The 12,055-nt window shown below is 37.1% G+C and overlaps 2 protein-coding genes across 3 annotated transcripts in view; one reads left to right on the top strand and one right to left on the bottom strand.

The window, feature by feature from the left end:
- Nucleotides 1-2,948: 2,948 nt before the first annotated feature.
- On the bottom strand, nt 2,949-9,089 carry LOC139130834 (small ubiquitin-related modifier 3-like). Its single transcript, XM_070696630.1, has 5 exons — nt 8,942-9,089; nt 8,015-8,068; nt 5,857-5,934; nt 5,112-5,183; nt 2,949-3,560 (listed from the first exon to the last, which is right to left on the bottom strand). The coding sequence occupies exons 1-5, from the start codon at nt 8,957-8,959 to the stop codon at nt 3,498-3,500; spliced, it is 285 nt and encodes a 94-aa protein (XP_070552731.1). The 5' UTR covers nt 8,960-9,089; the 3' UTR covers nt 2,949-3,497.
- The window catches only part of LOC139130833 (fatty acid hydroxylase domain-containing protein 2-like), a 25,640-nt gene continuing 21,955 nt past the window's right edge, over nt 8,371-12,055 (top strand). The window contains exon 1 of one of the 2 annotated variants that reach the window (XM_070696629.1): nt 8,371-8,474. The gene's annotated coding sequence lies outside the window, so the exon portion shown is untranslated. The remainder of the gene's footprint in view (nt 8,475-12,055) is intronic. The other variant, XM_070696628.1, reaches the window with a different exon arrangement.

Raw genomic sequence — 12,055 nt, 5'->3', positions numbered from 1 at the left:
ATGACAATCAAGAAAATCGCTGAGTTTAATTTGTTTCTGTTGTATGACAAACTACCTCACAGATCAAATTTATTTAGATGGAAGAAGAAACCTTCTCCAATGTGTGAGCAATGTATTTCTCTTGAAGACTGTGAACATTTTCTTTTTGAATGTGCACGAGTAAAGCAATTTTGGGTGACTGTTTTTCGGGCCCTTAACAAAACATACGATATCCAGTTTAAACATGCGATGGAAACATGTTATATGGTTATTTTCTAAGTATGCCTAAGTTTGAAGCCTTGAATATGATAATTATGGTTGGCACTTTTTCAGTATACAAGGCAAGAATTTTAAAACAAAACAACGTGACAAGTTTATTGATTGAGGAATTATATTACATTAATTATGTCAAGAGAACAGAATTATTTCGGAGTTTATAAATCACCTGTAAATCACTTACGATCAGTTGTATGTTTAATGTCTGAAGAAATAAAGCCGATCTTATTTAAAAAAAACTTATTTATGGCGAGGCTAAAAAAAATGTTTTCCATTTTTCTGCCAGAGTTGTAACAATAGCAGTGCCTTTCTTTGTTTCAAGAATTAAAATATGTAACATGTTCAGCAGTGCTTGTAAGGAAATGGTGTTACAATTTTTACACTCAACAGCTTGTCAGTAATCTGTAATTTTCCCTTACAGCTTCATCTAGTACTGCAGCGAGTACTTACTTGATAATGACTTTTCTATGAACTGTTGGCCAATGGGCATGATGTGAAGAATGACAAAAAATCAATGAACATATTTCATTAATTATACAATCACACTTTTATTAAAAAAGAGGGAAAACATATCTGAGCGATGCATGAGGTATCTATATTTCAATTAAAAACTAAAACAAGATGAAAAGTATAGAACAAAAAAGAAAAAGTCTGAAACAAAAATGCTAGCAAGACTAGTTAACCCAAAACAAAGAAACTACTTTCTTACTGAAGATACTTTGGTTGAGGGGCAATTTGAGAACCCTAAACAGAGAATTAAAATGATTGTCACTCCCCGAATGCTTCTATCTTTATTAAAGAATATGCGAAGAACCAAATTATGACAAAATACTCTTGAACATACTCTAAAAGAAAGCAACATGGGTACAGATCTGCGGTTTCCAAGTTTTTCACAAAACATTTTTGTCTACTGTTTGACTGGACTTGTTTTGAAACCTGTCGAGAAAATAGTTTTGTTTTTGTACAAATTAATTTTTTCCCATAGCATTAACTGAGGGACTGGCAACCACCTTAATTTTAAAAAATCCACGAATTTTTTTTATCTCTGTACAAGGTCATTTTGTTAGTTTCCATCCCAACACAAATACTACGATTAACACATCTATAGGACATTGACCTATTCAATTCTTTGCTTTAGCAAAAGCTGAACAAAAGACAGGAAAACTATAACAATCTCACAACTTCTTAGTATTTGTAATGAATAAATAGCTTTAGGGAAAGGAAAAATACACCAGGAATACATTTGTATTCTCAACCCTTTCAGACCAATCTTCTGTACCTAGGTCCAAGAATACCATTGAAAACATGGCAATGTACCTGAACTTCATGGTGAAGAATCAACCCAACTCCCCAACCCCCAGTACAGAGGTCCGACTCTGCCATTGGAAACAATGAAACGCCAAGCTCTGTAAACACAAGACAGTCATTTCCAATTTAAGTCCTACAGCGACATTAGATCATGACAGCGCTGCTTGTACATTCAACCCATGTATTAAGGTATTCATTAGCCTTCTATGATTGACAAATTTCACACAATTGGTCACACTATTAACTCAAAGAATACAAAACTCACTTAATTTGAGCACTTCCACACATTCTACTATGCAATCTTGAGCTGGACATATCTGTGTTGAAATGTCACCTTTGGATCCTTGAAAAGGTATGCTGTTGTATATTAGGCACTGATGATTTAATTTATTAATTTGATAAGTCAGATTCAGATTACTACACATCAACTGTCCAATGTTGATATTGTGCTTATCAGGGTGATGCACAGCTCTAATAATTCTCGTCTTTGTATGTAAGTGATGAAAAAGAAACTGCAACCCTAACACTAGTAAACAGGGCATATCAAATCTGTTTTTCACTCATTGCTATTTATAGATATGAACTTTATTCTGTCACTTGCACTTATAAAACTTGGTGTCTTGACACTTAGTTTTTGAAATCAATTTTGCCTGTCATCGTCAAATTCACATAAAACATATTAGATAATTCTATGGCAAAAATGGACGTATATAGCAGAAAATGGTATGAAAAGGTTAAAATACCAACCAATGATGTACACACATTTTATATGCTCATACTTGCAGTTTTATTTAGTCTTCAAGACAGCGCTTTGTCTTAAAGCAATGATTCATAAAAGCACCCTGTACACTTATGTCAAGAGATGAGAAGCATGTGTGATTTGGAAACGGTGTAGCATGACTAACACAAGATGATTTGGTGTCTTCCTGTGCTGGAAGACACTTAAGTACTGAAACTGCCATGACATTTCAAATAACAACCAGGCTTTCAAGAAATGTAGTGTGTCAATCATTTCATCAATACATCTAGGGATCTGAAATGAGAGTTTCCTGTCCGGCAATGGACACTGTGGATACCTCTGGGGTTTCTGTAGTTCTCATTGACATGTCAGTTTACAGTAGCTTGTAGATTCAAGCAGGCATTCAATCAATCTACCACACTGCACATGACTATCAGTACTGTATGTATGTATACTTTACTCTCTCTATCACACATGGCGTTCAACAGACATGCTATTCACATGACCCTTATCCTACACTATGGATGTAAAGCTACAGTTGGCAGAGGCCATCTTGAGTATCATGTATAATAGAGACACACAATGCAGAATAGCACAATCCCGAGTGCTTGTGGTACAAAAATGAAAAACATTGTCACAACTTAAATACATGGTCATATGAAGAACATAGAATGTTTTAATGATAACTTCATTAAATATATCTCGCCATCTTGATCTACACTATTATTGGTCAGATGAGAAGTTCAAAAATGTCAGTGCTGTTGCATTAAGGCTACAGTCGTGTCAGCATTTGCAAACTGCAAGACAGTGAAATTTGAGTTTTATAGCTCCCCCCTCCCCACCCACCCACAAAAAATAACAAGATCTGAATATATTTTATAGATTGTTATACAACATTAAGAAGTCTAGTCTAGGATCAGGAATATAGAAATCGCATTCTTCCATTACTAGGTGTTTGGAAAACTACCATACGAGGCAGATCAAAGAAAGATTCTTCTGATAACCTTATCCAAACGTCTGGGTAGCATGGCTATGATGGATAATAACAGCATAAATCGTTATTCCTGATGGATCAAAGTGGAACTCAGGATCTTCACAGTTATAAAAAGAAAGACGGAAACGTAATGTTCAATGTACAGTCTTTTATCCACATATTAACAGTGCTTATTCCCGGAAACATTAAAACGTTGTACCATTATGTGTGGCCTCCAATTTGCTGTTGGAATACATCAATGATATCATCATCTTCCATCTCAAGCTGAAAGGCAAAAAAATTTCAAAAAAATTAAGTTTTTGCGTCACACTTTGAAAAAGTATTCACATGAAATCAAACAATTTTTATTACGCACTGTATGTCCTAGACTTGGTTCAAGTCGATGAATTTTAAAAAAATAAAATCATTTATAATAGTTTCTCTTGTGTCTCTCCTATTTCGTACAAACCTATCCGGAATTTGGCAGCTCGGGCCAGGTTTTCCCAGCGATTGAATGCGTCACGTTTGAGTCTGCGCAGTAGTGAGTTAGTTTCTGCCGGATTCACCGACTTGGACTTCTTGCAAAGTACAGGCGGTGAGACGGACTGTGTACACAGTGACGTAGAGCAAATACAAATGATTGACAGCCCCCGCCGTTATTCTGGCCAATAAGAAGAACGCTTACTAATAAACCTCTGCATGCATTAAAAAGTTTGTTGTCATCTCCGTGCAAAGCAAGACATCGAGTACGTTTTATATCGGGGCGAATAATGGCATCAAGTTCGTACATCAACCGCGTTTTACAACTGATCGGTCGACCACCGCTAATCATGCGAGATTACCAAAGAAAGCTTGTTGAGAGTTACATTGAGGGAAAAGATGTGTTCGTCTGCGCACCAACCGGCAGCGGAAAATCACTGACATACGAAGTCGCTCCACATTGTTTTGATTTCCATCGCTTTGGGCACGTAAGAGAAGAGGCTACAACTGGAAGGACGGTGTCTTTTTCCATCCTTGAATAACCGGCCACGATTTTCGCATTTTGTAACATGGGCCCCACAAACAACACAGATATTTTCAACGCGTTTTCGGTGATAGAACAGAGGTCGTGCTGACTTTTGTGGGAGTGATCGCACTCGACATTTTGTCAACAACGCCATGTGAGTTTTATGCACGTCTCGTTTGGGTCAATTGGTAACTCCTCCTAATGTGTAAAATTTAGCAATGTCATCTTATGAATAATATATGAGTAAAGAAAACGTCATCTCATGAATAATTTATAGCAACGCAAACCCTGCAAGAAGCCAAGTCTGTGATTCCGGGTGAAACTCCGCTGTATAGCGTTCACTCCACTCATCGCGTCCACTCACGCGCGCGTTTCACATGAAAGCAGAATACAAATCATTGCGTTAACTCCACTCAAACATTCACAAATCACAGACTTGAACCAAGTCTAAGTATGTCCTTGCAAAGTACCAGTGTTATGGGAACAACCTGGTTATGGGAAATGCATTACCATCTCTTGCAAGAACTAGCAAACATAAGCTAAGACAGCATAACTTACTTTGATCACAACCCTACTTATGTACAAGATTACGTTCTGTCAACTTAGACATTTATACACAACTTTATATGGTACCAGTATTAACACATAACAATATACAACAGTATGCTTTTCGAGACATGACAACATTTTCACTTAGATACAAATGGGCATGCAATTACACTGAAAGTGGCTTACACAAATCATAAAAACAGCGACAGTATCAAGTGATGAGTGTGCCTTATTGAATAAATCCTGGTAAATTAATGAAAATATCATAAATGCCGTCTCACCTGTGATGGAGTGTCCTCTTCATTGATTGGATTGCCATCAAATGTAAACCTAATTGCATTCCGCCGAAGACCCTAAGACAAGAAGTTAGCAAAATAAAGAAGAAAGAAAGTTTTAAAACCTAGCCATCAGTAATACTTCAGTTCTGTGACCAATCTTTCACCCTTCCTCCCCTCCACATCCCTACGTTATCTCAATTCTTTTGAAGTCAAAATCTAAGCACTCCTTTGTCATATCATAAATTAAATGTCTGTTGTCTTCTTAAAGCTGTCTAGATGCTTAGAATTCAATATCTAACAGCAGTAATAAGTCACATGACATTTCACATGTTTACAACCCTAATGGCTTTCTGCTCGGAAGGAAAATTCACTGGTTCCTGTACCCACACATTAGCATACTTCTCAACCACTGGCATAAGATGGAGCACTTCCTATAACTTTACACAGAATTTTGTCATTTCTTCTTTGTACACTACAAGCACTTGCAGAAATTATTAGAGTCAGTACACCTTTTGTGCCAACAATGAAAAGCAAGTTTTGGCTGAAGATAAGGACCAACACTTGTGATGGTTTGTCTCTAAACTCACACACTAAAAACAGTTTGGGAGGACAGAAAGTGAGGTGATGGTATTGACCGTATAATATGTACCACCACTGTCGGCACACCAGGTATATTAACCTAAGGTACATTACCATAGTCATGCAAGACCACATAAAGAACATACAAATACTATTGAGTTACACTTACCTGCCTATCACAATATGCGTTCATAAGTTTCTTTAAAGGTGTATGCCTTTTTATCTTAAATTGCACAACTGTACCATCCTGGAATAAGAGAACAAAATAATATTTTTTTCTTTTTGCCGTATATGTTGATGCTGCTGCATCAAGTGACAGGGCCAACAGCAGCAACGTTTCATGATATTTTTCATGATATTTTCATTAATTCTGTTTGAGAAGACATACATTTTCTTCTTCCTCTCCTGAAAGTATGTTGATATATAAAGTAGTGGCTTTCTTAAGACAATGTATTGTGTACAAGATGCAATGTCATTGTTCACAACTAAATTATAGTTGAGACTGAAATTCAATTCTCAACCAGATTTAAAGGGAGAGTGTTGTCGGAACTCGGCTCAAAGGTTGCAAAGGACCCCTACGACCAATGTAAACACTGTATCTAGGGTATGTTGGCGATTGATGAAACTTAAAACATGTATGCAGATATGTTGGTGTGATGCATCTAGATATCATGCATGAAATTCATTATTTGTAAACAAGAAAGTCGCACATGCACAGTTCCCATGACACCCTCCCTTTAAGTACAACACAAACTCATCAGACATTGCACACATACAGCCTACCGTATGTTGATGGGCTGAACATAATATACCTTATTTTATCATGATAATGACAGTACAAATAGGAACAACATTTTGGAAAATTCACCAAACATATGGTTTATTGAGCCTTCAATTTTCTTTTGGATAAGTTTTCAGTTTTCATGAAGGCCAGAAGAAATTATAGGCTGAATCTGACAATGCAGCAATATCATGCTTTGCATTGGAGAGCACAGTAATGATATGAAAATTGTCTACATGCATCCAAATATTAACTAAGCATGTTGTACAATGAACACTCCACCTCACTAAACATTTTCCTTAATTTGATTATGTTACATACTTTGTTCTAAAACAAACTGATATTGATTTGAATATTGCCCACCAGGAAGAGTTTTCTGAGGCAACAAATAGAATACTGCACTAAAATTGACTTTTAAATTGCCTAGACAGTTATCTTATCAGCTGTAATGGTCATGATAGACCAAATTATGTATCTCAATGTAACAGACAAGACACAATATACATATTTGAGGGAGATTTGTTATTCTGGGTTAGATGAGCTCTTCATAGCAGACAGTATTTGATGCATTTTAAGTAGATTTCAAAGGTGAATAAAGTATAAAACCTAGATGATCACTTATTTGGTAGTATACTGGAAAAACTTAGATAATGTGATCAAATGAGCAAATATACAAACTTACAACATCATTATTTTAACAAAGCTCCATGATCATATTTAGCTGATATGATGCAGACAACAGCAATCTGTAAAGCCATCATTACTTCACTCAAACCAAATCATCTACATTTTGCCTTTCATTTTTTTTATGGACTTCCCTAAAATTTACTATATTGTTCAACTACAGTAGCCAACAGGCCACTTTTAATGAGAGTATGTCTCATACATCGTCTCATTGGCATAAACAAATACAATTTTACATGATTTTGAACATATATAAATATTGTAATTTCCAAAACCTCTGTCAAAAGATTTAACAAAAACATTGTTTCACCGAAATCACAAAAATGAGTCCTAAATTGAAATAAGACCTATTTTTACATACCGTGTTACAACTGCAAATATCATGTATATATATTACAAATATTACTGATTATTGCATTGGCGTTTCACAAAACAAAAGAAGAGAAAAGGTAATATTGTTTACATGATATATGGCTTATAGGTCTACATGGAAGGGTCAATTCTATTGCGCAAAAAATTTGTTTCCTGAAACATGCCTCTGAAAATCAGGGTAGGTAGGTCAGAGTTTATTTTCACTTTATATTTTTGAAGGCTGAGACCCACAAAATACAGTAAATTTTGTTAAATTATTCAAAATTGTTGAAAATGCGAAAAAATGTCTAGGGTCAGCAAGTTATTCAAGGGTTGGTTAGGAAACATGCATACATTTTTTTTTATTTGGAACACGGTCCCTCCACAAAATTTGTGGAGGGACCGTGTTTGGAATGATGACAGTGCACTTTGATACCAATAAAGCAAGGTGATAAGCAGTGAATTACATGACAAAACATGGTATATAAATGCAGTTACTTGCTATCCTCACCTGACCAGTCACTTTTAAGTTTATGTGCTCACTTCCTCCCTCTGGTTTGACATCCTGTAGAAACAACGTCGGGTACAGAGTTAATAATAATTCAGAAAGGTGCAGGAAGATTGAGGGAGGGGCCACGGGCGTCTGCTGGAAAATTGATTGGTGGAGTAATGCACATCAAGTACAGGATCAGCTGGGTGGATGATGTAATTTGTAAACTTTCGGTGATCGATCGGCCATTCAACCATATGACAATGGCATCATTCACTGTTAGCGACTTGTTGGACAATACAATGTGCTTCTCATCATGTGCTCTTTGAATTTGTATTTTGTGACAAGAACGCTGACGCAGCGAAGTACGGTGAGAGAGAAGCTACTGTTGAGGAAGAGGGACGACTGAAGATTAGTGGACACGCCTTTGGTTGCGAACTAAAAGGGACTGACGTAGGGGGCCCTGATGGGGAGTGATGGTGTGTGTTGACTCTCTTACTAATAATTCTAACAAAATGTATTTATGTCCGCTAATCTTCAGTCTTGTTAATAACTGGAAATGTCAATGTGTATATTTTGGCATGTCACGCCGTCGCTCGTGACGATTAACAAGGAACAAATAAGGGCATCTGCTGAGAAATAGCGAAAGAAATTGTATCAGCCTTCCTTCCTGCTTCGTTAGTGACGTTTTACTACGGAAAGTTCAAACGGGGCTGGGTGCAATGGCAAAACTTCCACATTTTCGGAATGCAGCCGAAACACGAACGATCCGAACTGTCATTTCGAGTCCGCATGATGCTATCACGCTGCACTCGAACACAAAGACTGATGGCGGCAAAAACAAAACTACGTTCCGGCATTGGAATGACTATTTAATCCAGGTTGTCAAAAATCTCTTGACAAGATCTTCATAAATGCCGCCTAGTGAAGCTAAGAACCGTGACCTACCTTTTTATCCTCAGACATTTTTGGTAAAATCAAAGGTTAAAATGTGGAGTAAGCGCCAGTCTTCTGAACTACCTATCAAAGATGAACGCAAAATGTAAGGTCCTAATTGATTGGCCAGAACTCTGTCACGTGGTAGACGTAGTGGAATCCACATCCGGTTTCGCTAACGAGAATCGGAATCTGAAACGTAAGGGGAGAACCATTTGATTTCTGGGGGGGGTATGGAGGATTTTGAGGAAAAAAAATTGTCGCCAGGTGAGATAGAAGAAAAAAAAAAATTGATCCTGTCATGGCCTGAGAAAAAAAAATTGTCATAACAGACAAAAGTGAAAAAAAAATGTCACAATGCACCAGAAATTAGCAAAATTTGGAACCCTATTCTCATGTATTCTTTGCCGGTGCGCAGCAATGTTTTTTACCACAAGCAATTCTTATGTTTTTTTTCCCAGCACTTATGATATAAGCATGCACTACATAGGTCTACTTCACACCTCAGTGCACTCAATGTTTTCCTTCCCTTTTCTGACCCAAGAAATCATATTTCAGGATTTCTGTTGCAATATCTCAATGGCATAGGCACTATCTAAAGGGGACTTTTTGACTTCTGTAAATTGTGAAAATTTGAAACACAAGACAGGAGTCAATAAACTAGTGTTAAAATCAATATATTACTCTCTCAATATAAATATATTAGGAAGATGTACATGTTGACGATGAAAATTGAGGAACAACAAATATAATGAAATACAAGGGAGGGGGTCACTAAAAAAATTGAAAACTTCAGGGGGGCGTTACTCAAATGTGGAGAGGAAGAACGGGGCGGGGTTACTCAAATTTTTCTGGCGAAATAAATTGAAACACATCTCAGATTGCACCATTGCACACATCCATTTCTCAAAATTTTCAATGTCAGAGGGGGCACCCCCTCTCGTGCTCTCCCCCCCTTGGGTCTTCTAACAATTTTACTGGTAAAAGACAAATTTAAAATACCTATCGGATTGCACTACACTGCACCGTGGCGCACATCAATTTCTCAAAATTTTCACAGGATTTAGGACAAAACTGAACTGTTGTGACTTCATCCTTTATTATCACAGAAACATGTTTTCATTTACCTCAGTTCAATGACCATTTTGACAGTTAAACATACCATATTCATGCTTTTCATTAGAAGCTGGCAGCTGGAGAAATGACACAAGAAGGTCACAGATTTTCCGTTCCTGTATATTTATTTATCTTCAGTCTCTGGCAAACGGAACTGTTTTTTACAAATTGTATTGTTATTGTTTGGTTGTTGAATATTGTGACACAAACACTGATCATACACAAAATGTAAAAAATATTGCAGTGTTCAATGTCATTTTCAAACAGTTTTAGCGAGTGCAAAATAATCTGAAACTCCTCTCAGATTGCACCATTAAACACATCAATTTCCCAGAATTTCCAATACGAGAGGAGGAAACCCCCTCTCGTGCTCTCCCCCTTGGGGTATTCTAACAGTTTCACTTAGTAAAAAATTAAAAACACCTCTCAGATTGCACCAGACTGCACCATTGCACACATCAATATCTTAAAAATTTCCATGCAAGATAGGGGAAAGCCCCTGTGACACTTTCCCCTAAGCCTCTCGCGTGTTCTCCCCCTGTACTTTCAAATTCTGCCCGGTCAGATATCCTAGTGAAAACCCTGTCATATGCATAATACCCATCCAAATTAAACATATACTATATGGTTGATACTGCGTGAGCTTTTATATCTTTATTTTACTGTGACTTTGAATTTCTTTTGATGGGTTCACCTTTTTTGAACCATCATGAAGATAACTGATGACAGTCTAGCAGAGTACATCAGGATTTCAAAGGTCTTTATATACTGTTGCTGTATTTTGTAAATTTTACAAATACATGTATTTGTATTTAACTTTTCTGAGTGGAGGGGGATCAGTCAAAATTTCAGAGTTAGAGAGGGGAGATACTCAAATTCATCATGGTTGACGGGGGGGGGGTCACTCGAAATTTCTGCGTTTCAGGCGTAAATAATGTTGGCTCCCTATATACAACGCATCACAAACTTGATGACAAAGAGAAAAAAATTGCATTGCTACTCCATTTGAAAAAAAAAATTGATGCAGCTCTGACAGTAGAAAAAAAAATTGCTGTCACTGTGACAGGAAAAAAAATTTGCTCCCTTACCCATTTCCTCCATACCCCCCCCCCCCAAATGGTTCTCTCCTAAGAGAAAGAAGACAGCACAGACGGCAAAGAGAAGACCGTGGTTCACGTTTTCACCTGATCAGCTTGCACCATTCTGCAGTCATTGTGTTCGTCTCACGCTTCTCCCAAATGAGATCCTCACAAACATTTTAATAAGAGTGCAGCGACATTTCCCGGACCTTCGGTTGTTTGCAGCTCATAAACAACACTGTTTATCACGTTTATCCCACGAGTTACTAGGTCCACCATAGGGTCCTCAGTCTCCGATCATATTGATGATGATGATGATGATGATTAAATATTTGAAAATCGTGAAAAATAAAAATCTATTTGGACTCTGTAAATTTGTTGTCGTTTTTGTTGTTGTTATCATTATTGTTGTTGTTGTTGACAGTATTTGCAGAAAAGAACAAAGTATGCGCTGCAAAATTCAATAAGCTTACAGCCTAACTATACATATGCGCTGCAAAATTTCTCGAGGGTCGATGATAGGTACAGAGCCTAACTTTGGCTGTACATCTTTGTATAGTTAGGCTGTATTGAATTTCACAGCTTATAGGCCTACTTTGTTCTTTTCTGCAAAGAGAACAATAACAACAACAACAACAACAACAACAACAACAACAAAATTTACAGAGTCCAAATATATTTTTATTTTTCTCCATTTTTAAATATTTAAGCTTAGGCCTAATCATCATCATCATCATCAATATCATCGGAGACTGAGGACCCGATGGGTCCACGTCTCCTCCAAGAAGGACTGGAAGCATAGACCCTGAGACCCCCGAGAAACTCGAGGGTCTATGCTGGAGACAACTCTATTCTTCCTGTACGAGGTTCATGTCTCTTAGGGAGCCGTCATTATTTACGGCCTGGGGGCGGAGGAATTTCATCGGAAACT

The sequence above is a fragment of the Ptychodera flava genome, chromosome 4, assembly GCF_041260155.1.
Source record: "Ptychodera flava strain L36383 chromosome 4, AS_Pfla_20210202, whole genome shotgun sequence".
Lineage (NCBI taxonomy): Eukaryota > Metazoa > Hemichordata > Enteropneusta > Ptychoderidae > Ptychodera > Ptychodera flava.
The sequence above is the reverse complement of the archived record's forward strand: the minus strand, read 5'-3'. Positions and strand labels throughout refer to the sequence as shown.

Bases quoted from the DNA above. Each gene is read 5' to 3' on its own strand.
- LOC139130834 (XM_070696630.1), bottom strand. The intron at 5,935-8,014 runs GTGAGGATAGCA...CTCTTATTCCAG, and splicing joins ACTTAAAAGTGACTGGTCAG to GATGGTACAGTTGTGCAATT. The intron at 5,184-5,856 runs GTAAGTGTAACT...TTCTTGTCTTAG, and splicing joins ACGCATATTGTGATAGGCAG to GGTCTTCGGCGGAATGCAAT.